This window comes from Apus apus, chromosome 4 (genome assembly GCF_020740795.1).
Source record: "Apus apus isolate bApuApu2 chromosome 4, bApuApu2.pri.cur, whole genome shotgun sequence".
Taxonomy (NCBI): Eukaryota; Metazoa; Chordata; class Aves; order Apodiformes; family Apodidae; genus Apus; species Apus apus.
This window is the reverse complement of record NC_067285.1, coordinates 46583616-46611456: the sequence shown is the minus strand read 5'-3', so window position 1 is coordinate 46611456 and position 27841 is coordinate 46583616. Positions and strand designations below refer to the sequence as shown.

General features: G+C 38.0%; 2 protein-coding genes across 6 annotated transcripts in view; one reads left to right on the top strand and one right to left on the bottom strand.

Annotated features, from left to right (window-relative positions):
- The window catches only part of SYNPO2 (synaptopodin 2), an 85431-nt gene extending 80609 nt beyond the window's left edge, over positions 1-4822 (bottom strand). Inside the window, exon 1 of the mRNA XM_051619435.1 lies at positions 4694-4822. Coding sequence (XP_051475395.1) covers positions 4694-4822 — 129 coding nt within the window. The remainder of the gene's footprint in view (positions 1-4693) is intronic.
- SEC24D (SEC24 homolog D, COPII coat complex component) overlaps positions 1-27841 on the top strand; it is a 119815-nt gene that overhangs the window by 49239 nt on the left and 42735 nt on the right. Inside the window, exons 3-7 of one of the 5 annotated variants that reach the window (XM_051619424.1) lie at positions 4859-5043; positions 16756-16931; positions 21500-21693; positions 23647-23770; positions 25836-25984. In XM_051619424.1, coding sequence (XP_051475384.1) covers positions 21543-21693; positions 23647-23770; positions 25836-25984 — 424 coding nt within the window. In that variant the 5' untranslated portion in view covers positions 4859-5043; positions 16756-16931; positions 21500-21542. Of the gene's footprint in view, positions 1-4858; positions 5044-16693; positions 16932-18649; positions 18734-21499; positions 21694-23646; positions 23771-25422; positions 25455-25835; positions 25985-27841 lie in introns of those variants that run through there. The other 4 variants (XM_051619427.1, XM_051619426.1, XM_051619428.1 and 1 more) reach the window with 4 other exon arrangements.

Sequence of the window (27841 nt, the reverse complement as noted above, 5' to 3'; positions counted from 1 at the left end):
CAAAATAAATTAACCTGGCCCCTTTAAAGCCCAGATTCTTCCTAGTTGTCAATGAAAGTTTTGTCATTTACTTAGTAGAAGCTGAACTGTGTCATCCAAACCGGTGTAAAAATTTACTGGTTATTAAATTGGGTCAAGGCTCATAACAGAGTAAAAATCTCCTCCAGAAAATATAAATAAACCCACAATTTTCCACATAATTCTATATGTGAAAGAATATGTAAATATGTCTTACAGGGTTTTCTGTATATCAGCAAATACTGGTTGTGTCAGATGGCCTAAAGAATGAATTTGAGAATAAGAGTTTGTCCAGGCTGCAAAAACAAACTATGTTTGGAAATGCATTAGCTAGCAAATTTAAACAAACTGTTTTAAATACAGTCCAAGTAAGGCAAGTTGTGTTTAAAATCATGTAGGTTAACTCTAACCTCCCCTTCTTTGCTGCCAAAGTTGAACTAGCATGTTTTAAACATGGCTTGCTCTGTCCTACTGCTAGTGCATAAAGTTGCATTTAAATTCTGTTAAAAATGTATACAAATAAGGAAATATCAGCAGGGTCATGTTATCTGAGCACCGAGCTGTTACACAGCATGCTGAGCACCTTCATTTCAAACAGAATTGCATATAATATGATATTGACTATATGTCAATACTTGACTATGTCTTAACAAGTATATTTTCAGAAGCAGACAGAACGAAAGCACCAACTCCAAGATGACTTCATGTCATATGGAGATGATCTGAAACACAGAACAGTATAAAAGTCAGCTTTATGAAAGCCACTTGGGGTTGTTCTGCATGTGTCAATTATTTCAGAAAAATGCAGGGAGAAAGTCAAACTACCACAACAGAGCCCACCTCCCTATACATCCAGCATAAAGCAAGCATATTCAGACATCAACTTTTCACACTGTGGGTTCAGCTTGTTCTCAAGTCTTTGAGTTTCACTTTCAGTTTCAGGTTCCAATGAATCCAAAATGATGAAACTGAGACTTGAATTGAAATCTGAGTGTTTTGATGGACAAGTGCACAAGTCTAAAATGACCAAGGCCAGTTTTAACATCATTGCTGAGCCAAAGGGAAAGCTAGTATTTGTGCAGCAGAAAAAGCCTGTTTCAGAAACTAGCAAAATAGTCACAAACTGTGTAAATTTTGCATGAAGCCTAGTTGAGGCTGTTGGATTTGAACCCTGAATTATCAAAGTATTTTGTAGGATTCGTTAGGACTATAATTAATGTTTGCAAGACAATGGAACACTGTGTGATATTTGTCATGTTTGGACTTAAGAAAATGTCCATAGAAGAGCAAATATTTTCAGGGTGCAAAATCACATTGGTAAGAGTTTCAAAATATCCATTAAGTTATTTCAAATAACATTTTAGAGGATAGGCATTATAATTATAGTTATACACTGGCAAACTGGCATGATAGAAGTAAAAGGAAGGAAAATATTATTTTATTTTTCTAAAAATTTAGTTGAAAAAAGTTCCTGAAAAAGTACAGAAAATCTGTCAGCACTTAAAAAAATATAGCTGTGTGTTTGCCCTTATGTAACTTCCTATTGTTATACTGATGATGAATCAAGGAGAGATCAGGATGAATGCTCTCATAGGTCTAAAATAGGACAACATGAAGATAGTGTTCTTGCTGAGTGTTTGTATGTAGAAATCTATCCGCATATACTACATATGGACTGGAGTACTTCCAGAACCAAGATGATCTGAATTCAATAATAAGTGAGGCACCTTGTCTCAATAACATTAGTTTCCCCGATGTCTCAAGCAGGAAAACCTACAACACGACTGATCATACAGAATTTTCGGCATCTGATGATTTTTACTTTTAGGATACCAATGGGAAAAAGAGGACTGAATTTCCTTTGAAGTGCTTAGAGGTCTGAGTCATGGAACTTACTGTCCTTGAATACTAGAACTATTCAGTTGAGTTCCCAAACTTAAATTAGCAAGACTCTGACAGATACAAACAATGAGTTCATCAAATTGCTGATTGGTGTAGGTAACAAATATGCTGGGAATAATTTGCCTTTACTGCAACCAGATAAATTAATGGACTTACATCATGGTTCAATTATAAGTCTAAATCATCTATAGGACAACTCCATTAAATTACCAGTTGCAAATGAGATGTTTCTTAAAGGCATAGTTGGTATTGTTAAGTCTTAGTAGAAGAACTCATAGGAATTTCTTTCAAATGCTGGTCCAGAAAGTAATTCATTATTTTGTACATACAGTTTTTACATATCTCAAATTAAAAACTGCAAAGAAATTTGCAAGAAAAAAACCCCTCGTTATATTTTAAAAAGCCTGCTTTCATGTATTTCCCAATGGAAACAGAAAGGACATCATGTGTCACTTCGCTCTTATATATCTCGAATTCTTAGCCATCTAGGGTCACTATTGTACTGAGATTCCCCGACCGTCTCTGGCTTTGGGAAAGTTATCCTACAGTGCAGTACCTGGAACTGGAAATCTTGAACTGAACCTCGAACTGAAAAAAAAACCAAAACAAAAAAGCCACAAATTTTTATTGTGTTTAGAAAACACAGCATTTGGGTTTTTTAGCCAGTAGAAAAATTAGTATGCACTAACTGAATAATTTCTGACTCTTCCATGAGTTATTAGGTTCAGTTTTCATGGATAAGAGAATGAAAGCTGAAAATACTGCCTCTCCCCCAAAACGGTCATACACAGGGTAGCTGCCAACCCCCCCACCTCACTCTGCCTCGCCCTGGTGGTGGTTCTGACCTGGAAACCCAGGTCTTGCGCCCCTCTGATAGAGCCCTGGCTCCCCAGGAAGGGCAACAAACCTTGCTGACAGAGTGAGTCCCAGAGAAAGCTGTTGCCTGTCAACTAAGTTTCAGGTTTTCAGCCAGGTACTGTTGTCAATTTTCAAATCTCACTGATCCTGACCAACGTTTAAGCATGGAGAAATGATTGATCTGGAACTCAAAAAGCATCCAACCCACCATGCCTGCAACACGTCTGCTGATACACATGTACGCCGACAAAGGGTGTTCTGTAGTGTTGTATTATGTGGCCTTTTGATTTGGTTCAGTTGCAAGAAAACAAAGTCGTGCTTCTTTGGTTTTTCTTCTAAAAATACTCTTTTTTTTCATAAGTCTAAATATACTTTACTGGTGGATTTTCCCATTATTAGTTATGACTGTTACCATGCATCTAGTTCTCAAGTCCCAAATTTTAGTAGTAAAACAGAATCCAGACTTAAATGCCACAGTCTGGGATGTGATTATGAAACAAACAAAAAATATGTAGCTCGTTTTTATCAGGAAAAGTAAAGCTTAATCAGAATCTTGTGTTCAAACTACTGTGCTTTTAACTTTTATCTTATGTAATCAAGGCCCTTTGCCTTTTACCGTTACTTATAATTTTTGAAGTTTTAGCTACAAGTTTTCACTAGATGGCAGGATTCCACTGTCATCTATTATCAGTGACTTATAAAGCAACAGTTGCCCATCGGTAGGAAAAAAATTTCGACATGTTAAAGTTTTGCAAAATATAAAAGCAAACAAAAAACTTAACAGTAATGAGAAAAAATTATGCATACGCTCAGTATACTGTTTCTGCTATTGGTGAAAAAGTTAACTGCTCCAGTAAATAAAATGTACCTCATTAATAAATATATTGACAGTCTGAGAAAGTGAGAATTTAAATAGCCAAACCGCTGATGTAAAATGCTATATCAATGTACAAAACCTTCACACTCAATGTACTAAAAGGTGATAAGATACATTTTAATCTCTCTTCCTGAGTTTAATGAGGCAGAATTCATTGTATGATGATCAGTCCCAGTATAGTTTCTGCCAGCAATGTTTTGCTGATCTCAAAGCTCTGGACAAAATTTGTCCCTCTTGTCTAGGAGAATAAAATACAGCTTCATACAGTTACATAAGCCTCAATAACCGTGACAAATCTTCATTGTTGCACCAGTGGAGAAGCTGTTGCAATGGAGTGAGCAGAGATTATTTTTAACAAAACTACTCTTCAACTATTGTTTTTGCAACTTGGGCTTACCACTTCTTATGTTTTATTTATGCTGAATTTCTACTGTCTGTTTTGCACTCATTTTATACATGAAGATAATTTATAAAGCATTCAGTAATTTTCATTGTTGCTCATGAAATATAAGTGGGAATGTTTGGCATCTCTTAAAGCTGCTTCTAAGACTGAATAACTTTCCAAAACTAGAGATAACTCAGTGTAATGCTTTCCACGCTCCTAAAATAGTAAGAACATTTTCTCATGATAAAGCTGTATTTATTCTATGCCTAGAGTAGAAAAAGTCTCATAAATAGAAGACTGAAACAGCATTTTCTAGTACGAGATTCAGTCTTGCGATATGCTGAGTACATTCAAAAACATTCAGCAAATAAAACAGGAGCTGAAAGGCATACCTCATTTCACAATTTTAAACCTTTAACATTTAAGAAAGTTTGCAATACTTGCAAGCTATGAAAAAGCAGTAATTCCTTTTCATTGAAACAAACGTAATCAGCACCTGTAGAATCTCTGCAAAACATCTTAGTAAATTCAAACAAGCATCACAATAAGATCCACGCTAATCATTTCACTGGAAGCAGTATCTATTTAAACAAACTCTTTTCTTCCCTTGTGTTCACAGCAACACCGATAAGATCTTTCTCTCATGATCCTACCTTGGCGATTTGCAAAGGCTGCTTTTGCTCCTTGCCACCTTGCAGTCTAAAGCCCCAAGGCGCCCCTCCACTCATAGCAATGCAGAGATAATCCCCTGTGCCCATTTTCCTTGTGCAGTTAGGCAGCATTCATTTACAGGAGAACATGAAAAATTTGTCTTGCAGATGTTCAGCGAGCTGGAGATTAGTCTGCCAGGCAGAGCTGGAGACCCAGAGCACCACACTGTTGCTGCTGCTATGTACTGCACTAGCAAATGCAGTCATTGAGAAGAGTGCAAGAGCTCCCTCGGATCAAGGGCACAGCCCACTCTTTCGTCAGATTTCTATGCTCGGCCCACCTTCAAAGTCAAGTAAGTAAAGTTGAGGAAATGCACACAAAGAGACTCAGCCATGAGGCAGAAAAGGCTGTATTTAAACGTGATTCTTCTGACAGCTAAATCAAAACAACAGCAAAAAGTGTACATTTCCCAGTGACAATTTAGGATGTAAGTTTACTTTAGTAAATGGTGCTAGACCTTTTAAACTCTATTTACCCTTTTCTTGCATTCATACTCCAAACAAAGAAGAAAGCAGAATCTCAAGTGAAATAGCATGTACATCCTCTGAATATTTGATACACTTAGATTGAACTAGGCTTGATATACTAATTTCTACCCCACATGCACTTTCTGCAGCACTGCAGGTATGCAAAAAAAGCCCCAAATAAGAAAAGCTTTAATACTTCCTTATCTTGGAATTGCTTCTTTTGCTGGTTCTCTCAAACCTTAGTATAGTTTAATATGCACTGCTGTTTAGCAAGGACTTGAATTATTTTTGGACCCTAATAATACCTGTTCTTATGCAGCCTGTTCCCTTTCATATCAGAGAGGGGAAGAGGATCAGTGGAATGAAGTATCAGATATCTCTACTGATGCTATCAGTGAATGATTTGCATTGTGTTGTTAAAGGGGACCTTACTATAAGCATTAAAAAAAATAGATTAAGTGGGAAGTTAATATGCTGGTGCCTTAAAAGACTTGAGTTCAGTTCTGTTCCTCATTGATGACTTGGGGTAATGCAGACTGTAAATAGCTGAGCTTCTCTAGGTCTAGGAGTGGTGTAAGAGGTGACTGTTCTTCAGCAGGGGATGAGTATTCCCCTAGCTGAGTGTTAACAACTGATAGCATTTCTGCTCACCTCAGCCCAAAGTCAGTTAGCTTGGCATACATCACGTTGCATTTTGAACTAACCTGGTTCTAAAGGAGTGTGTTCAGCAGGTGGGCAGAAACATCTTTAACAGCTAGGTTAGTTTCTGAAATAAACACTTCTTACTTTCAGACCCAGGTTGGTGGGGGTTGATGTCAGATTCCCAGAGCCTAAATTCTGCTAAAGTTTCTGTACAAGATGTTTTCAGTTGGCTGGTTCTAGGTCTTCAGGAAACACTCAAGTTTGCATGTAAGTAGCTGGTAATCATTGAGCTTTTAAACCTAAGCTGGTGTGTCTGTCAATTCAGTGTCCCTTGGAGTCATGTTTCCTTACACTACAGCAATGTTCTTTAAAGGCCATTAGGCAAAATGTCAAGGTAGAGGCAATATTTCTGTTAAACTGAAATATTATGGCTGGAAAAATAAACAGGCTTTTAGGCACTTGATCCTCTGAAGGCAGTAAGGTAACCCAAAGACTGGATGAAAACAAGCTCCCTAATCAAACAGAGGAACGTGTCACTCTTTAAATATCAGGATTTAATGAGAAGAAAAGTGCTTTCCTTATTGACTACAAGTCAAAGGCTCTGGGGAAGCAAACCAAGCACAGCTTGCCATATTATTAAATACTAGCAGAGAAATCATACTCAGAAAGGAAATAGTCTTTAAAGAAGCTTTGCCAGACATCCTCTGAGTGAAGACGCCTCATTTAAAATAACTCCTTTCAAGGTGGCTGTCTGCTTCTTGTTATCTTATGCAATGTTGGTTTGCTACTACAGCAAATAGTCTTTCCCATGACAGAATCCTACTTCAGATAAAATCTCCTCCCTTTTGCCAAATGGTGCATATTTTTATAGATTCTCTTATGACAATAAGATTCTTATAGCTGAAAAAACTGCCCAATGACACTCTAGTAAATGCAAAAATAAACTCCTATTTTAAGGAAAATTATTCACATAATAATCAGCCCTTCAAAAGTTACAAATTTATCATTAAATTTATATGTTTAATTACTGTTAGGATGTTTTGAGCTTGTGTTAGGCTCTTCTTTATAATTTTGATAAAAGGGAGTAATCAAATCTGATCTCTGTTTCTGCACTTCTTCATATACTTACTGTAGAAAACAAGAAGAAAAACCTCTTTATTTGGATGGTCATACATTTGGTGGGAATTTGTACTTGATATAGATGCTTGTGCCTCCTTTGACCATAGAACAGAATGTGTAAAATTGTAAAACTGAACAGTCATTGATTAGTCATTGCTCAGTCAGAACACCAGGAAATGTTTTATTTTCTTGTATGACATAGATGAAATGTCTTCATACAGCTGCTGAAGTATCATTAGCTGGTGTTCCTTGAAGTTAATCCCCATCATTTCTTTGGTGTCTCTAAAGCAAAAGAGCAGAGTGAAGCACTTTAAATTTGATTGTGCCATTGCAAAAGACATAGCAAAATTGTGCCAATAGTTCTGGCTAAAAACACCATGTGAAACCATAGAGAAATTTATCTTAAAAGTGAAATGAACAGTTGTCTACAACATTGTGAGCTAGTTTTTTAGATCCTTAAAGTTGAATACTGTAGTGTTTAATGTCCTACTGGCTTCTAATTGGTGAAATCTACATGGCGTGCTAGAAGTTAAATAATCTTGCAGAAGTAATGGCAACAATAGATAACACCATAACATCTGTAAGATCTCTTCTCTCCAAAGAAAAAGTATTGCTTTTCTGCTGAATTTGTATATATATTGTGTAGCACTAATTACTCCAGAACAAGTTCTGAAAAAAATGTAATGATATATTTTTTAAACTCAAATCCCAAAATCTTTAAGAGTAACCCAATATAATGACAAAGCTTTAGGGACTTCTAAACTGATACAGGACTCTGCTTGATCTGGCAAAAAATGTGATTCTGACAGGAGAACAAAATATCTTTTCTAGTCAGGATGTCGAAGGGGTTTTATGAAAACAATTCCAAGTAAATTGCTGCTTTTTTTCTTCTGAGAGAGAAATTGTTCCTTGCTTTGCAGTAAGAGAAACCTTTGAAGTCTCTAACCGAACTATTCCCATGATGGGGAGACCCAAAGTTTCCTATGTCCTAATCTAACAACTAATACTCCATAGGCATTAACAACTCTCCTTTGCCTTATATGACTTTCCTAAATGCTTATGCCACAGCATATCTTGCTTTTTAGTGCTAGTCTTATCTTGTTGTACATTCCCTTTGGGATTTCTAAATGCTGGTCAGAAACTGGACATCATGATAAAAGTGGAGTCATACATTGAGTTTGACCTTTTGGTCTCTATGGTCTCTATAGCATAAATAAATTGCATAAACGCTGAGATAATTTTTTAAATCCACTGAAAACTCTAAAGCTAATGTCAACAACAGACACTTAATCACTACCACTATCTCATCATGTCATTAAAACTGATTATAGGCAACAATTGATTAAAAATTTTATGTCACAAAAAATAACTTTATGAACTTGACAAATGACAAATGGCAGAATTCACCTAATGTTTACCTCTGCCCAAAATACAGGTAAAGCTTTGGCTTGAATCTGATCTTCTATGATGAGATCTGTATGGAAAGATTTCCAGGTCCCCACCTGCTCATCTGCTTGTGAGAACCGCCAGTCAAAAAATCTAGCACATTAGTCTTGATGAACTGTGATAAACTAAGAATAGCCACACTTAGACCAAACTGATGCCATCTACCTTAAAATGCTGTCTTTGGGTTCCTTATGAAAAAAGAAGAACATGGAAAATGCACACTACTTTGATTAGGCAGCCTCCAAAAAGCTTTCACAGCTGGATGCAGTTCCTCTGTACTTAATAAACAGTTAAGAATTTCTTTTCCATTAACCTTTCCATGTGGGTTTCTCTTGAGCCCACGTAACTTTTAGCATCTATAGCTTACTGTAGGAAGTCATCCCTATCTACACTGTGAGTCTTTGACTCTGAATCCTACAGGTTCATCTGGTGTCCCCTGCTTCTTGGATCAGAGGAAACTGTGAGTGAGCAATCCCCAGCCACACTTTCCAGGCACTTATTCTATACAGCTCCTGCATATTCATCTCATTCACTTTTTTTTTTTTTTTTCCCAGGGAAGAAGAATAGAATAGTAACAGCTTTATACGAAGCTGTCTCATACCTTTCATTATCCTCATTGCCTCTCTCTGTGTCCTCTATAGTTCTACAACCTTTTTGAGATGGGGGCTTGGAATACCCCACAGTCTTCAGACAGCAGACGAAATTGGGATTTACAGAATAACAGGATGTTATAATCTGTTTTGTTCTCTAGGTGCTAACCCCAATGTTGCTAACACCTGATTTGTTTTTTCAGGCACGGCCGAATTGATATTTTCATGGAACTAACTTTTAAAATCTTAAAATCTTGTCTGAGGATAGTCAGTTCAAAGCTCAATGTTTTATATGTGAATTACTGGGTTTTCCCCAATGTGTATCACCTTATACTTCTAAGCCATGTTATGGTATGGCTGCTTAGTTGTCTTTAAAGCCTTTGGTGAAGGAATTTGTTGAAAGCCTTTTGTAAATCCAAGATCAATCAGATCACCCTTATCCAAGTGTTTTTTGATCCCCTCAAAGGACTGCCTTATGTTTGTGAGGCAAGACTTCCTTTTATGAAAACCTTTTTAACTCTTCCCAGACAAGTCATATTTACCCAGATGTTGTTTTCTGAACCTCTCTTGGAACACGTTTGTTTAAAAATGGTACTCTCTAATCTCAGGTGACCGTTTTAAGTAAATCAGCTATTTCAGCCTTGAATTCCTTTAAAGCTCTCTGTGGTGTTGGTGACTACTTCTTACTTTTATCTGCTGTCACTGGTCCACATATTTTCTTTTCTTACTGTAATAAAAATTTATGATTCTCAACAGCTTTACTGTAAGTGGCTTTATCTAAAATCGAATTTAAATCAAGTAGTTCTGTAGCTGAATACAGAAGACACTCTACATGTGAGAAGAAATGTGTCTTTCATTCAGCAATAAAAGAAAAGGTGTCATTTCACCTACAGTTTCCTACAGAAGTATCCTAGGTCTGTGGATTCTTTAAAAATGCAAACTTTTCCACCCATTCCTTAGTAATGAGGAAGAGAGAGAGGGAAAGTGGATATCGTGATCTCTAATTTATGGGCAGCATTTTACTGCTGTATGTACCCAGATGGTCTGATTTCCTCCTTTTTAAGCATTTATTTTCATATCTGATTTTTTCCACATAAAATCAACATCAGCTAGGTCCCTAAAAATGTCTATTTTAACTTCTTTTTAGTAGGTTCTAACTGTGTCATCTGTAAACAATTTAATAAACTATCAATGTATTGTAGGATGGAATTTTAGCCAAATGGGAAAATGAGCAGGGGAAAAAAAAATTCAACTGTTTGTTTGTTAATTACATGGAAAAAACCCACTTGTAAATATATAGCTACTTTAATGGAACCAATGATAAAATCACAGCCGTGCCACTTAAGAAAACATGACATACAGTTTCTTCCAAATGAAGTGGAAAAGTTCTCTTCTAATATATCCCTGCAAATTAGATTTTATATAAAAGTGGCTTCTGCAAGTTGGGTAATGCAAGGCACAGTAGCCTATGATACTGTCCCCAGTCATTGCTTGATACCACTCCATGTTTTGTAGTAGTACAACACAGTAGTTGCATAAGGTAAAAGCAAATTTTGAAGGCAAAGCTAAACATAATTATTCCCAAACCTTACAGAAGTGGAAAAATATATTTCTGCTTAATTCCTACTCCTGAGTTTTGTTCTCCTGACTTTAGAAGCAACAAGGAACAGAGATGCAGGGAAGGGTTATAATCTTAAAAAAAAAAAATTACAAAGTGAATTAAATATATTGATGGAAGGTTCAAATGCTTGGCTCCAGCTAACATTCATGAAAGCTGATTGCTCTTCATTTTTCCCCTACAAATTTCTCTTGTTCTACAAGAGTAATTAATAGAATCCAGATGTTTTGATTGCATGAGGAGCTTTGCAGTGCACTGCCAGCTAAGGGTTTGCTGACTGAGTACAGGCATGGAGTGGTAAAGGTACTGAAAAACAGTAATGCCACATTCTTAGTGAAAAGAAATTAAAAAATGCAAGTCATAGGTAATTATTAGCTGTGTCTAAGGCTGGACAGGAAAGCTCTGCCCACATTCCTAAGAGGTCTGAGCAGTTCTTCACCAGTAAAGGTAAAAGCTTTAAATGTTAATCCCTGGTGTATATTATTAGGCTAGCTATGGTGTGATGGGTTTGGCTTTTAGAACTAGTCCTGCCTTTTTTTCTTTTTTTTTCTTTTTTTTTTTTTTTTCCTCTTCAAGACTGGCACATGGAATGTAGTGGAAGAAGCAGATAAAGTAATCTGACTGAATTTGACTCTGGTGTAAGACACCACTTTCCCAGAAACAAATAAATCCAATCATGCTTTAGAAACTGAGATAATTCTTCTTCTAAGTGGAAATCTGAAGGGTTGCACTGTCATGTGAAAGGCTGTAAGTCTGCAATCTGCCAAGTCTAAGGGGTAATGCAGGTTGGAGAGGAGAAGTAACTTGCTGTTGTTCTCTGCTGGAAACAAATTACCTCACCTCCATGCCAGCTCAGCTAAGGTTAACAACGTTTTTGACACTGAGAAAGAGTTAAACTTCTGCCAGTTTATCTTGTCCCTATCTCTTTGTTCCCTCTTGTGTTCTTTGTAGGATGAGTAATACTAACTCTTGCCACAATCAAAAGTTTATTAACGCAGGTAGCCCATGCAGAGGAAAAAGAACTCTGTTCCTATTAATGCTATACCTAGCAACAGTCAGAACCATGCATTTTTTGTTAATAAATTAACATCTATCTCTGTGAGTCCTGAGCTGATGGCATATGCAGTTAATAATAGACATTAGTATTTGACAGGTGTGTTACTTAGATCACACTCCCAGAATTTCATGTGTTTCCCTAACAAGACAAATAAGTCAGCTGAAAATGTGTAGTTTGTTATGCTGCTAATAGAAGGGTATTTATCAGTACTGAAAACAAGAATGGGAAAAGCAGAGGGACTATTGAATTATATTACCACATGGGTCTTGGGAATCTTGGGTTCCATTTTTACACTTGCAAATTCACATTGAGTTTTTGGTCTGGGCCTGTAAAATGGGAAAAATAGCCACTACACAGTGTAACCTTGAGAAATTGGCTTGAACTTCTGAAAATTTCCATTTGTAGTTTGATAGTTTGAATCTTCCTATAGTACCCCATTTTTCCCTCTTTCCTCTGTACTACAAAATAAGCCATAAGATTTCTAAAGCAGATTCTAACACTTACTTCACAAACACAGTGAAGTGTTTTGTTCATTGTCTTCCCGAGTGAGTCTGATGTTGGTAGGTTGAACTGCAGCATCTAGCAAAAGGACAGTGCAGAAAAAGTTTCTTTGGTATCAAGTTTTAGGTCTACCTAAGGCTGACAGCCTTGCTCCATCTTTGCAGCTGGATCGTTCTGTTTAGATTTTTACCAGAGAAACAGTAACAACAAAGATGATACAACAAAGGACCTCCCTGCATGGAATCTCACCCCCCGCCCCTTCTGCCAAATAACTGCAATAGATTAAAAAGCATGCCTGATACCATCATTCCTGGCTGTAGGAACAAGAATTCCGACTCTGCTTTGGTAACTAATTCCTTTCCAAATGGAGCAGTTTATATTAGGGAAGTCTGCCCTCCAAAAACACCCTGCTGCTCCTACATCCTTGCCTGTTTTCTGCATCTTCTTGCCAGGAACCAATTTCCAGCCATTTCAGCTGCTTCTGTCTTTGGTACAGGCCTATGCTTTTGGTGATAATCTGCTGCTTAGCTGGTGTTGCCGTGGTTCTGCCAGATTTCCAGACAACTGCCAATGTCTGCAAATCTTGAACAAGTGCCTTTTGTGCCTCCACAGAGCAAAACTAGTATGTGTGCTGTGACAGCAAGTGTAGATGTAGAATTTTGCTCCTAGCCTTTGTTATTTGCATGCCAGCTGCATCTCGTGTACCTTTGTTGCATTTATCATATGCAAATAGTGTGATGGATTTTAAAAATCTTAGTTCATTAATTATGACATAAAGCAGAAGCATAGTGAACATGAGTGTGAATAAACATATAAGTTTTTCATCTTTAATAATTTCAAAGTGATTTAGAAGGGCTTTTTTTCTTACGTAACAGATGCAATGAACAGTTATTTGTCAGTACTAACGAATAGAAACCAACTTACCCTGCTTGTGATGTCAGATGATCAGAGAAAGGAGATAATTGCATATGAGTTGCAGTAGGTAATCAGTTATATCGAAGAAATATGACTTACTAACAATAGGACTATACTCCCAGGGTATTGAATGATCATCAGTCCTGGCTAAAATACAAATGTGTTACTAAATGGACAAATGGAAAAAACAAACAAACTGTAAATTCATCCCATGTTTTCCAAAGAGAAAACCGAGTAACTCAATTGAATAACATGAAATGAAAGCCAATGAAAGTAAAACTACTTCAGATGCTTTTGAATGTAAAAGTGAAATATATCTAAGTTTGAGAAATTCTGTGCATTCAGCAAGAGAACATGGGAAGGATGGCATAACTTTCTGCTGTCCTTTCTCAGACTGATGGCTTCATGTTTATTCACAGAGCTTTATATAGGATACATTATTAATCAGATTATAATAAGTTCTCATCTTTGTTTTTCGGGTACAATTTGTTATGTAGCAATTACAGCAGGGCAATCAAGTCTTGGGTTCTTTTATTTAAGAACAGATAGTGCAATCTTCCACTTCCATGCATCTTAGTACTAAATTAATTTAAAAAGGTAATTGAAATTCCCCTGCTGAAACATCACAGCAGTATTCTCAGAACACTGCATCTATCTCCTGTAAATGTTCCAGATCGAGTTGCCAGAATGTTGATTTCATTAGAAAACCAAAATAGCAACCATCAGTGAGAGCAGGCAGAGAAGCCTCACAGTTAGCACATACTGAAAAATCCAGAGGCTTGAACTAGCCAGAAAGTCTTTTTTTAAAAAAACAAACCAAACAGCCACAGTCTAAAGCACATTCACTTTTGTTAAGTGTGACTTGCATAGAACTAACCACACATGGACCATAGAGCATTTTACAATAATTTCTCTTTTACTGAGTTTCAAGGAATGGAAGTGGTTTTGGCTAATAGGGACCAATCTAACAGGAAATCAGGACCTCAGCTTTAAGGCAACTGCCCTTTTCACAAGACCCAGAGTCTTTTCTAGGCAAATAATGGCATTAAATACTCTTTCACTTGAGTATAATTTTTCTTCCCTAAATATATATTATTTTGCTTTGCAAAACTGCCAGTAAACTTTACCAGCATTCTCCAAGGTAGGCAATGAATGTTCTCTGTGGTGGCTGATTTTTGTGCTCTTTTTGAGGGAGTTAGGGGCCGTGAAGACAAAAGGGTCTGTCATTGTGGACTTCCTAGTAATGTTTAAAAGGGTTGGGACAGGGAAGGAGTGACACACTCACAGTCCTTCCTCTCCTCTGTGTGTGTAACAAAACACAGCCATTTCTAGGGTGGAATAACACAGCTGTTCAAATGCTACCAGCAACTGTGCAGGTGCAACAAAATTGCCCAGTGCACAGCAGGGAATAGCAAGTAATAATCAGTCTAGATGAATCTGCCATTGAATTCATAGAGACAAGACTAAAAGTTTATGAATTGGAATTGGATTTACACTCCTGCTTTTCTAAATATATTTTGGAAACTCTAATGAGCACAAGATGTCAGACCCTCTTTGTGGATGGCACACTGAAAGCAGCCTGAGAGGCAGAACAGCTTTGCCATTGCTGTGGAGCAGGAGGTCAGTACTTACCAAGAAGGAAGGGAATCACTTGCACAACCCATGTGCCCAGCAATCCAGTGGCCTCTCTGACTGGCCAGGCCTGATTTTGGTTCTGGGTACTCTGACTCGCCACCTGCTCAATCAATGTCTGATCTTGAGGGAAAAAAAATAAAATTGTAAGGAATTAATTCTTCCTTTATTGTGGCTCTATGCCTGAGCTGAAACAGGACTAGGTGACAGTGGGTAGAAAGTACATATAGCAATGAATGCATGCCCAGAATTATTTTCCCTGAGTAAGAGCACCTACATCAGTCCAATATTATGAAAACCCTTTGCTCTCTGTGTTTTCATTTTATATAGGACAGTGTTTAAAGGGTGTACTCCAACAGCATTTTCTAATTGCTATTGAGATTGTTTCTGTGGTACCCTTATTTATGTTTCTATTGTGCTTAAGTTTTTATGTTAGAAGTATAACTGAGTCACAGCACTGATTATTTCTCCTTACAGTAGTCTTCAGTTCCCTGAAATATTACATCTTTCCTCTTTCTTCATCTAGCTATTTTTTAAATAAAAACATAGTACCTTAGAAATTTCATTGATTCTTGTTTTCCAAAGCCTTTCATTTAATTTTAAAGAAATACACCTTTGTAAATATTAATTTCCATTTTGCTTGTACAGTGCTTTAAACAGTAAACTGCCATAGATCTTAATTATACAGTAGACAAAACATTAAATAAGGTTTTAGTGATTATATGTAAACAAGACAGGAAAAGAAAGTAATATTTTTCTGTAAACAGCTTTTAGAACCCTTCTGATGTTGTGCAAAAGCAAACCTGTTGCTTTGTCTGCAGGACATGCAAATGAAGTTAAAAAGAAAAACAGTTTCAACAAAAAAAGCCTTTTAGAATGTAGGATCTTTGGAATTTTATAAACTATTCCTTGTGATGAAATAGACTTTTCTTTAAAGAACATACCCAATATTGCCCACATCCTTCCCCTGGAGAATGGCTTAGAATGTATTTCGATTAAAAAAAATAATAAAAATAGCACTGAAAGGCAGACACTTGTCTTGTCACAGTTACGTTGTTAATACAAGCAATGTTAACTGCTACACAAACTGTACTGTAGCTATTGTTGTGAGAAGTATATACCCATAACTCAAATTAATCTTGGGGATGTTCTGATTCTTCCTGGCATCTTGTGCCAAGGCTGAACTTTAAGGACATCCTCTGCATAAAAAGGTTAGGTTAGAATTCTGGAATCCCACATTGTCCTAATGTGATGTGCTCGGAGATAGAGAAATGGAATTCTTCATGGTTTGCCTGTAAGGGGCCTTGGTAGACCTCCAGTAGTAATTTCAGGGAACAGATAAATCCCAAATGATTAAAATAATAATTGAAAAGTAATAAAAATTTAATATTGGTCTCTGCAAGATTTGAATTAGCCTTCTACAGATCCTGTATTGGTTCTGTATGCAGTAATCTCCCAAGCTGATGGATGACTATGTGATTTCTTTGTTTCAGAACAAATAGAAAAAAATTCTAGTGAGAACTTTAACAGTTAAGATTTTAGAGGCAGAAAAATTGCTATTTTAAATACAGATTTAAAAAGCATATAGATTTAGACAAATTCTTCTGATTCCTTCATCAGTACTGACTCCAAATTAGGTCTGTAATATATGAAATCACATTAGTTTTCATTAGCACTGCATAGGTACAACTTCAGGATAAACTGATCATTAAGAAGGGTGATTTAACCTGCAAGATCTTCATTATTGATGATGACAGAGAAGAAACCATTCTGATTCCCAGATTTTATTACACAGTTTGTTTAAAAGATTTAATTAAAATGAAGTTACAATGGTTTAGCAATCCTGAAATCTCACTTTTATGAAATTGCTTTCCAGACCATTAATGCACTTAAATCTTTAATGATGTTTCCACATTTCTGAAATGAAAAACCTTAAATTACTTTTAATGTTATAGGTGGAAACTGTTGCAGCTTCAAAACATCTGAACCCTGACATGCTGGCTGCCTTTTGTCTCAGTGATCCAGGCTGGAAGACAATGGAAGTGAAGCTGCATCCTCGAAAATACAGGTGTCTTCATCCATTTCCAGAGCAGACCTGAAACGGGAAGGACGGACAAGCTTCTCCTTGCTGTCTTTTGCTGATCTCATCTCTCAGTTTCACTAGAGCTGATTTCAGGGAGAAGAAATCTGATAGTAAGTATTCAGTGGCCCAGTTAAGTGCACAGCTCTTCAGTGCTGAATTACCCACAGCTGCTTACTGTTAATAGCTAGGAGCTAGACACAACAGGACTGGTGGGACAGCGACCCGCCTGTCTCCACAGCAAAACAGGGAATGTCCAAACTTAAAGCTGTTATTTTCCTCAGTGGCATGGTATTTCAAAAGAATTCATGGCTTTAAACTGGAAGAGGGTAGATGTAGGTTAGACGTTAGGACGAAATTCTTTACTGTGAGGGTGGTGAGACTCCGGCACACATTGCCCAGGGAAGTAGTGGAAGCCCCACCCCTGGAAGTGTTCAAGGCCGGGTTGGATGGGGCTTGGAGCAGTTTCATTTAGTGGGAGGTGTCCCTGCCCATAGCAGGGGGTTGGAACCAGGTGATCTTTAAGGTCCCTTCCAACCCAAACCAGTCTGTGATTCTATGATTCTGTCATTGTATGTGTCCATATAACCAGCAAAAGAGATGGGGACAACAGGTGAAGCTGCAGCAGAGCAATGACGAAAGGCATTGATTCACATCCTGCTTATGAAAGAGTCACTGATACTCTGCAGCCAAGACCACATCCATTTTAACTAATGCTTGTCACCTTGCGGGCTAAATTTTCCATTCTGCTTAGACAGTTGTGAGAGATTTGAAAGGTTTTAGATTTTCACTGACATACCTAAGAGTATTGGCTCTGATAACATGTAGAAAATCAGCTTGTTATTATTCATTGGTGAATCCAGCTCTGGAGAGCAAGAATGAAGACAGGTCAAGATTGGCTTTTGCCCAGTTTGTGTTTCATGCTGAGGCTTCTTGCGAGTCTTTAATCCTTCACGCAGGGTGCCCCCGTGTGCCTTCATTTTGACACCTGTTTCAAAGGCATGGGGATTTTTTTCCAGAATTATTTTGTAACTAATGCTTTTGACAATCTTGAGGTAGCCATTACTGAGACTTAGAACCATGTAAAACTGTTCACTACTTGCAAAACCTTTATTAATCTTGTAGAACACTCAAAGGATAAGAAAGCCCATGAAGCCTGAATTCCAGATGTGTATGAATTATGAAGCTGTCCTTGAGTGATGATTTTTTATTTTTTCTAATCATCTGCCACTTTTTTTTTTCCACTTTAACACCACAATCAATGCCGGTTTTTTTGACTGGGAGGAACAGTCACTTTACCAATACGTTTTTCTCATGTTATTCCTATGTTTCTACTTCATTAATTAGAAAAACATTTACTCTATCCTGTAACCAGGGCAGTATTTCTAAATATACTCGGAACAGTAACTAAAACCAGAGTATGCAAACAGGTGAAGTACCAGTATTGTATATTCAGGTGGCATTATTTTACATAATGTATATTGCCACAGGAAAAAAAAAAAAAAAAAGTGTTTTTAAAGCACATAGGAGAAAAAGGATAATATTTTAAAGAGATTTCTATGTGCAAAGAGGAATTTCCCGCCTGATCTCGAAGGAAAAATGATTCTAACAGCAACAAGCAGCACGCAGCCGGTTCCCAGTCGATCTTTCTCTTCGGGACCCCCCTCCGCTCCCGCAGACCCGGCTGTCTCTCAATCCCGCAGCCCTTCCCGCCGCCGCGGGCTGGGACGGAGCCGCTTCCGCGCCAGGCCCGGAGCCGGCCCCGCGGCCTCGTGCCACCAGTGCGCAGGCGCGGCGGCGCGCGGCGGGGGGGGTGGGGGGGGGGGAGGCGGTGCGCGAGCGGGCTCAGACGTGGCAGTCGGGTGCGGGAGTGTCCCCGAGCGGCGGCGCGCGGGGGCGGCGCGCGGCCCCCCAGGTAACGGCTTTAACGGTTTTTAACGGTCAGCCTGGGCTCTGGGTCAGCCGCCACGGCCGGGGGGAGGGGTGTGGGGGGAAGGTCTCCTCAGCGGGTAGCGGCGGGGGTCGGGCCCCGGCAGCGGGGGAGCGGCCTCGGCGGGGTCGCGCTCAGAGGCAGCCGGAGGGGTGGTGAAGAGGGGCTGGGGGGCTGCACCCTGCCCGGGCCGGGGGGCTGGGGGGGCTGCACCCTGCCCGGGCTGTGAGGCTGGGGGGGCTGCACCCTCCGCGGGCCGCGGGGAGAGCCGCTCGCTGCCCCGACAGGGACGTGTCCTGGCGGGGCGCGGTGGTGGCACTGAGCGAGCTGTGAGACCTGTTGCCGTGCCACAGGGACTTTAAATTCTTGGTTAACGGGGATAGGAGTGTTAACTGTGTGCGGGTTTTGCACTGAATTGAAGTAAATTTAAGCATGCTTTGATAGCTTATTACCGAATGTGTCCTTAAAAGAGCCCTACAAATTGCGATGTGTGTAGTTTTATCCCGTTCTGTATATACGTGTGTGTTTAAGTAGATGCGCGCACCCCAATGGTTATTTGCCAGATTGAGATGGCAGCATGCCTCGAGGAGGGACAGCAGCACTTCCTAGATAGGTTACCAAGCACAGTGTCTCTAAGGAAATGTGAAGTTAATAGTTCTCCTTCAGTTAGCTGGAAACCTTATCTTCTGTTTTTGTGTCTATTGTCCTACTTCTTTATGCACATAGTGGAGTTTTACATCTTCACAGAGATAGTGCAATAGAGCATTACATAGGTACAACAGTTCTCTGGAAAAAAAAAAAAAGGTTGAGAACCATTCTGTACTAGCAGTAAATTAAAAAATGGAGAAGAAAGCTTGTGTTGCTGTTGTTTGGAGTGTAAGGTAAACTAGTGTTGAGACAGAAAAAAGTTTTCCTGTCCATCTGCATAGTGACACTTGTAAAGAAAGAGCTGGGTTTGGCAGAACCTCTCATCTTTTTCATGCAGTTTCCAGAGTGAATCTGTACGTCTCTTGTTAGAACCTGATTGCTAAAACCTTAGGTGATCAGTTTCTGGTGATATTTTAGGTGTTGCCTCCAAGCTACTTGAATCCTGTGTTGGTATAATTACATATCTTAAAACAGGATAAAATATGCTCAATGTTAAATAAAACCTGGAACAGTGTTTGGTAACCTTATATTATTTTGCTTATGGTTAGAGTTCCTGTCTCTCTTCAGCACAACCTCATGTGTGTTTATACTGTCTATGGGAAGTTTGACGTGGCAAGATTTTTCTTGTGTGTGTGAGTAAGCTGTGAAGGAAGTGGCTTCCCCTGGATGCTGTTGCAGCTAAAGGTGTTGGCTGTTGTAGCTGCCTCAAAGTAAAAATCTCTTTCTTTTTCTAGATATTAAATATATATATATATGCATATCTGTGCCAGTGTGTAGGTAATTTAGTGCTGACTTTGGAGAAGCAAAAGCTCACACTGCCACGTCTTTTCTGGTGTGGGTGGGGGAGAGAAGAAAGTTCAGCTGGCAGCAAGAAGCCTCTGTTTAAACATCTTTCTTTTTCCCTGTGCTTAACTTTTTCACTAAGACATGGAAGGCAACTCCCTAAGATTATGTATTTGAAACAGTTTAGTACTGCAGCTGAGAAATCTTATGCTACATTGAGAAGTTGGGTTTAGAGGGTTGCACGGGCAGTATATGAGGAGGTCTGGGTCCTGTGCGCAGATGAAAGTGATTTTTTGTCTGATACAGAAGATTACTAAAACGCTTGCTTTTTTTTCTCCCAGAAGTGTGCATTTAATATGAGAAGCCTAGAGATGGGTTTTTTTATAGGAATAACTTTTCACTAACCACACATGCCAGTTCAGCATGAATTTGTCTGTTGTGATCTTGAAGCTGCGTGTAATTCTGAGGTGTGTTTGTGCATGCTTCTTGAGCACAATTCCTGATTTACTTTCATCCGGTTTGCATGTGCAAAGATCACTCCATAGCTCAATCCTAAGAATGGGAAGTATAGGTGCTTAGGAAAGCAATTTCAAAGGAACATTTAACATCTAAAATGCTAGTTTAAATAATTTATCTTTAGTTCTTTGCCCAACCTATGCATTCAGGACTCTGCAGAAGGTAGTAAGTGCTTATTTAGGGTTTGGATCCTCAGCATTTCTCCAAACAGTTTTAATTTGGGCATCAATAAACTTAGTGTAGTTCTGGTTTTTTTCAATATGAATTCAATATGAAGACAAAATGAAAAATTCTCTCTTACATGGAAATGAAGAAGTTAGCTATCAAGGCTGCAAAGTGTATAACTTCAATAACTTTTCAAATCCCTTGATGGCAGGGGCACTGTATCTGAAAACTAGTCTTAAGAAATACACTAGTCTGGTTTAGTAATGCAGAATTCTTCATATTTGCTAATTCTAATCTTAAAAGACTGAAATTGTCAGGATACTCTTTCCTGAAAGTTTCTTTTATCTTGCTTAAGAAAATCTGTCTGCAGGTAAGAAATTAAATGTCTTGCAAATCCTATCATAATTAGCAAACTTTTTCTAGTTTATATTTAATAACATTTTTGGGATTTTAGTTGTTTGTTTGTTTTTCTCCTTTATTTAACAGCAACAGAATCAAGATGTGAAAGCTTAAGGAAGAGATGCCTGGTAATAGCAAGGACAAGAAGGTTTCCTTTTTCCCCTCAGATTTATTTATTTTTTTGCCTTTTAAAATGCACAGAGTGAAGAGTTGTAGCAGGTGTCACTTTCTCTTCTGCAGATTCTTAAAGAGGATTCTCACTTGGAATGAGAATATTGCCATCATGAGCCAACAAGGCTATGTTGCAGCTCCTCCATATTCCCAATCCCAGCCAGGAATAGGAGGCTTTTCTGCAGGTTTTGGAGCACCTAATTCATCGCTTCATTATGGGCATTATGGGGACCCTAACTCCTCATACTCGGCACCTCAACCAGGTATGAAATTAGCTTAAAATGTGTTTTCAGAGTGTACTTTCTTATAAAGGCATTTTGCATCTCTTTTTCTTACTTGTGTCAGCACAAAATGCTCAATTTTACACTGCTACTGTAACAGGATCCTTCACCAGTTTTGTGTGTGTTACTGTTGATGCTCAGATGTTCATGTAGGATCCATGGTGGTGAGTATCTGATGTTCCAATGTCCAGGAATCAGTAAGCATCTGTGTTTAATGCTGTATTAAGGCTAGTATTTAACACAGACAAATAAAGAAGGTATGATTTTTGGGAATAGAGCAATGTTTCTCAACTCTAACTTGTTACTGGCAAGCAAGCCCTCAGAAATAGGTTGTATCCTTTACAAATACAGTAGGTGTATTCTTCACGTGTCCTACTGAATTATTGAGCACAAACTTGCCTTTGAGAGTGAGTTGGTGTTATACTCAAGCTTGTGTACTGGGTAATTGTTTAGGTAATACATGGCAAGTAGAGCCCATCTGCTTTCTCACCACTCAGGAAACAGTTATTTTCTATGAGGAACAACACGTTGGGTACAAGAAAATTATAAGCAAAGGGGATATTTACTCAATTTTTACCAGCATAATCCTGCTACAGATAATGTAATTGACATCCAGCAGATAAACATGACTGTCTCTCCTGTGCTTTTCGTTAATTTTAACTTACTGGTATGTTGATCTTTGAAGAAGTGTGTTATAAGTATATAATAGCTGAAGTTTAAAAAAAAATAATTTGAGAGCATGGAGTTTAAGCCTGTTTGGCTGTATATAAGTCATGCTGGTCTAATTTCAGAAGAGGCAAAATGGGTATGCTAGACCAGTAAATTTGGTTTGTGGAAAATACCCGAAGAGTAAGGTTTCCTCTTCCCTCTGTAAGTTTGCTATACATAGCCAAGATAGGGTGGTAGGAAGAGGGACCATCTCAATATTGTGCCTGATGTCGTAGAGGGAAATTAGTTAAAACTGTAAAGGTGTCTGAAGTATTCCCTGAAGTATCTTTTTTAAAGGCATTTGTTAAATTTTTAAATAACATTTAGATTATGATAAGTTACATTAAAGTGAGTCTTTGAGATGGTGGAGTAGGATAATGACAGAAGTAAATATCCAAGTATGTTGAGGTCTTTTTAAATGTTCTGCTTTGTCCTTGATTTATCATGAAAACAGAAAAAAAGAAGTAAGTTTTACCTAGTTTCTCTAAGACTTCTTACTAAAGACAGCAGTTGTGTTACCTTAATCCAGTGCTGAATATAGTCAAAAGATAGACCTACTTCTGCTAATTGGCTTGTTAGAATACTTGGGGAGAGTACCAGTTTTGGTACCAAGCAATTTTTTTTACATTAGACTAAGTTAAAGGTAATTTAAGAAATACAGGTTGAAGAGGTGGTTTTTTGGCACTGCTGTTTACATAAATTATAGTCACTTCCCAGATTCACTGTTCTACATCTGAATGAAGAATCACTTTTACTGCAGGTTTACAGGTTCTACATATGAAGCCTTTGGTTGTTTTGTTTGTTCCCTTTCTGACTGTAGTGTTTGAAATCAAAGGGACCTCTTGCTTCTACCTATAAAGATAACTCTGTGAGAGGGAGTTACCAGTATCTGAAATGGAATTGCAGGATCTCTTCATTCTTTCTTCTTTCCTACTGTCCTTCTTGGGTTCTTTTGCTGGAAGGTTACCAACTACTATTTGCTTCCTTTTTACAATCTGTTCTCTTTCATATCTACTTCTCTAGCTAAATGGAAATCTGTCCTTTCTTACGGAATCACAGGATGACTGGGAAAGGACCTCAGAACGTCATCTGGTCCAACCCCCTACTCAAGCAGGGCCACTTAGAGCCTATATTCTTATTGCTGGAGCAGGGATCTGCACTTGTGTCTCATGGTAATCTTGTATTTTTTTCTCACAGAGTTCTTACATAAAAGTACTTCTTTTGCAGGTGTGTCAAAATCAAATGTGCCTTTTGGATCTGCTCTTGTTGGGCCTCCGCCACTGCGTACACATCAGTTCAGCCAGACCAACTTCCAAAATGGGCCCAGCGCACCAGTTCAACAGCCACATAGGTGACTTTCAAGCATTAATGCATGAGATCTAAGCTATTTGACCTCTATGACCTCTCTTCAGCTGCTTCTCTGACATTGAAGTATGGCATCCCTTTTATCTTCAGTAGTTCTGACTTATTTCAGTTCTCCACTGGATCTTCAATTTTGCTTTCCTGTGATAGCACAGGGCAGATCATAGAGTGGGATCTGGGATCTCAATAAGTACCATTTTACAGAAAGTCAGGTCATTATCATGTGTTGATTGGTTTTTTTTAATATTCTTTCTTCTTTATCTTAGACCCATTGCTTCAAAGAAGAAGTAATGTGTTATAAGTGCTGTTTGATATAGAAGTTGCTTTGTTGTTGTGCATTTTCTGATGTCTTAATTCTCCTTTTTTGTGAGGTATCACAAAGTTCTTATTTAGAAATTAATCATTGCCAGCAAGTTTTGACTAGAAGCTGGTGCATATCTCTCTATTGTAGTTTCCCCCTCTAGCTTGTTTGGATGTCTTTGCTTCATTGTTGTGGGATCACAGCTAAGGCTCCATAGGGTAATTTAAAGACATTTTATGATGCAGTTTTATTATACCCTCTCAGATGAATGACTTAATCTTTTGCTTAGGTCTGAGATTGACAGTGAAGAGTTTTTGAAGTGGTGGTGTTCTGCCTCCAGAGCTCACAGGAAGAAGTGAAGGAGACTGGAGTTGGGAAGGAAAAAAATAGGAACAGGTAGAAGCTGTAAAAAGAAATATTGGAAAAATGATCATATGAGGGAATAGCCAAGCTTTATGACACAGTGGTTCTGTTTCCGGTAGTTATAAGTGGGTAAACATGCTTAGCTCTGTTATTTAATTCAGTCAAATGTTAATTGTTTTGCTCACCTCCAAGGAGCGGTGCAGTTAGTTTGTGTACCTATAGCTATTTTAGTTGTAGTGAACTTGACACCTTTTAACAACATTATTGTTTTAGTTTGTTGAAGTCTTAATATGCTTCAGTGCTCTTTAGTTATATAGTTATTTGTGTTCAGATGAAGCCATGTATGTGTTTTCTTAGCCATCAAAACAGGGAAGCATGTTTGCTGTCTGTGAATTACCACTGTGTAAAGGAGGCCCCAGACACTGGTGATCAATTACAGAAGGCAACGTACTAATGCATACGGAGAAGTGGTTGTTGTCCTGATGGTGTAAAAACAAGGTCAACAGAGTCAAGTTGACACGAGCAACCAAGCAAAATTCCCAACCCAGCTTCCAGTCGTTGTCATGACATCTGCACATCTGCTGGTTTTGCCTGATCTTGTTTTATTCCCAAGTTGCTGACAGCTGCTGTTCTAGCTAGGAAATTTCCAAATCAACATTTCAAGGAAAGTGGATTCTACTTCTGTTGATATAGCTAGACCCATCCTCAGTTTTAGAAGCAGTCATAGAAGAATCCATGTAGACCTTGTTTGGGAAGTAGCCTGAGATCTTCTGGTTCCAGAGTGAGAGAATCTGGTAGAAAATATCTTTATAAGCCACATGTACATTGCCTCTTGTTTTCTTTAGTTGTTTTTCTTGCATTAGTGTTTTTCCGTATCTGATAATTCTGAATGAGTTTTTCCCTACCTGCATCTTCTTTTTTCCTCTACTACAGGGCACACCTTAAAATTTTCTCATTTGATTTTCCTGTCTTCACAGATTTTTCTCCTAATCTTCTTCACTCATCCCCAGTAAGGAATCCTTCTTTATTAGCATGGAAAGGGAATGGAGTGATGTGATATGTTCAGAAGTTTGTTTTTCTTAATCTTAAAGCTTTGATACAGTTATTCTCACTCTCACTTTGTCATACTCGCTCTTCTTTGTTTCTAGCAAATATGCAAACAAGCATGTACTGTTTGGGTTTTTTTTTAAGCAAGTATGTGTTCTCTCTGTGCTTCATGACTACTTTAATACAAGTATACGTTTTCTGAGCGAAACAGGAACAAACTCTCTTAAGCGTTTGTCTGTCCTAATTAATTGTTGCGGCACCATACTTGAGAAAGTATAATACCTTCTAGAATTATTATTGTTTGATGTATTTTTTGCATAACTGCACTAATTTTTCTCTTTAGGTTTCAAGGCCCTCCACCTCCAAGCAATGCGGGATCTTCTTATCCTTCCTACAATCAGCAGTCACAACCAGCCTACCCAAATACTGCATCCACTTCAGCTACTGCACAACTTGCTAACCAGCTGAACAGCATGCAGATAACTAGCTATGGTAATCAGTTTAACCTGATTGTCTTCTTCTCAGTTAAAGCTATTTAAACTATTATAATTAGAAACTTACTGAACTTCTATATAAACAGAAAATGAAGTCTTTGACCACTACCATTTGCTCAAGTTCTTAAATTATTATTTTTTTGTTAATCTCATCCTATTCCTTAAACCAATATTCTTGGGTTTATTCTGAATTGATGTCTGCGGAGCCTTCTGTAGAAGTCAGTTATCAGTCATTTCTCAAATTACTTGGTGATCCTGTCAGTTACAGCCAAGGCATAAGCAGTAATAGTGCAGGTAGGGTTTAATTTTTCTCAGCTTCTTTGAGTTCCTATATGTTTTGAAACAGTGTTACTCTTTTTTTGTCTAAATCTTGTAGTTCAGTTTTTAGTCTGAATTTATGTGCTTTAATTTTGATGTTAAAACTTCTCAAACCTATGCAGTGAGGTAAAGGTGTGATCATGTGATTCTATACTGTAAATTACTTCCCACCACTAATTTTGTGTTTGGTTATATCTGCTTTTACTGTGTGTTTCCTGGTGAAATTTAGAATTTAATTTAAAAGGAGTGGAATTTAGTTAGCATCTTGGTTTGCTGAGCGTGGTGTCTGTAAGAGAATGTATTTTTTTAAATGAGGATCATTTTGGTGGTTGGTATCTTTTTAAGATACGTGTAAAGGTGAACTTTTCAGTTCTGGCTGCATTGATACTGTATTACTGTTCCTACCCTGGCTTTGCAAGTTGCTGATTTGACTTGAATGAAAATTGCATAACTACTGTGAGCCTGACACTCTGCTTGTACAATTGCTCGTGAAAACTTATACCTTCTTCTCCCTAGAAAAATTAATTTAAACTCAAATTCAACCTTGAGGTACTGAACTCCATGTGCACAATTGACTTAGACCTTTTTATACAGAATAAATTGTGGCCCAGCATCTCGAGAGCACTTCCTGTACAGTAACTTGTATTATTTAGAGCAAAACTATTTTTGCTTCCTGCCTTCATCATATTACCTCCAGCAATCATTATGTAAAATAAAATGTTCTGGCTTATTGTTACACACTGGAAGGTTGCGTTACCCTTCAGACCACTGAAGACACAGATTCTTTACAGCTCTACCTCTGTGGGGTTTTGTCTGATTTTTCCTTAGCTGTCACTCTGTTGGTGTAACTTGTCAGGGTGCTGAAATTCACAGCTTGAAAAAGCTGTTTGTACCAGCTGTGAACCCGAGCTTGTGTTTTACATGTGACTTTTTTTTTTTCTCTGATAGAACATAATTTTTGTTATTTTTCTAGCTTTCTTGAAGATTATTTTACTGTAGGTTTTTGGGGAAAAATCTGACTAAAAATGTAGGTTTTGTAAAGTAATAAATATTCACATATTTTAAGTCTCAAAAAACCTGCCATTTCCAGAGTCCTCTTAACTCCAATTGGAATCTGGATCTTACGAAGAACAAACTATTCCTCACCAATGTACAGAATAATTCCCACATTTCGTCTTTCAGCATCAAAACCAGAAGATGGTTGTAAGCCAGAAAAATTGAGTAGTTTTATCTTCAGTTGAACCTGTCATGGTGAAATGCCAATAGCAGACTAACAAAAACAAGACGCATAAGAGAAATTGGTTATTAACCAAAAAGAATGTTGCTTAATATTACAAAATTAAATGTTATTCAAAAGCAAATGGTGATTTATTTGTATTCTAATCAAGAGCTATCCAAGGCTGGCTTTCCTCTTTCTTTCCCATTCACCCCAGCTGCAGGATTTTATTGAAAACAGAGCCAAAAGAAATAAAATTGAATGTCTGAATCAGTTCAGACTTAAACTAAGAGGTCAGATTTGTTATGTTATCAGGCATTC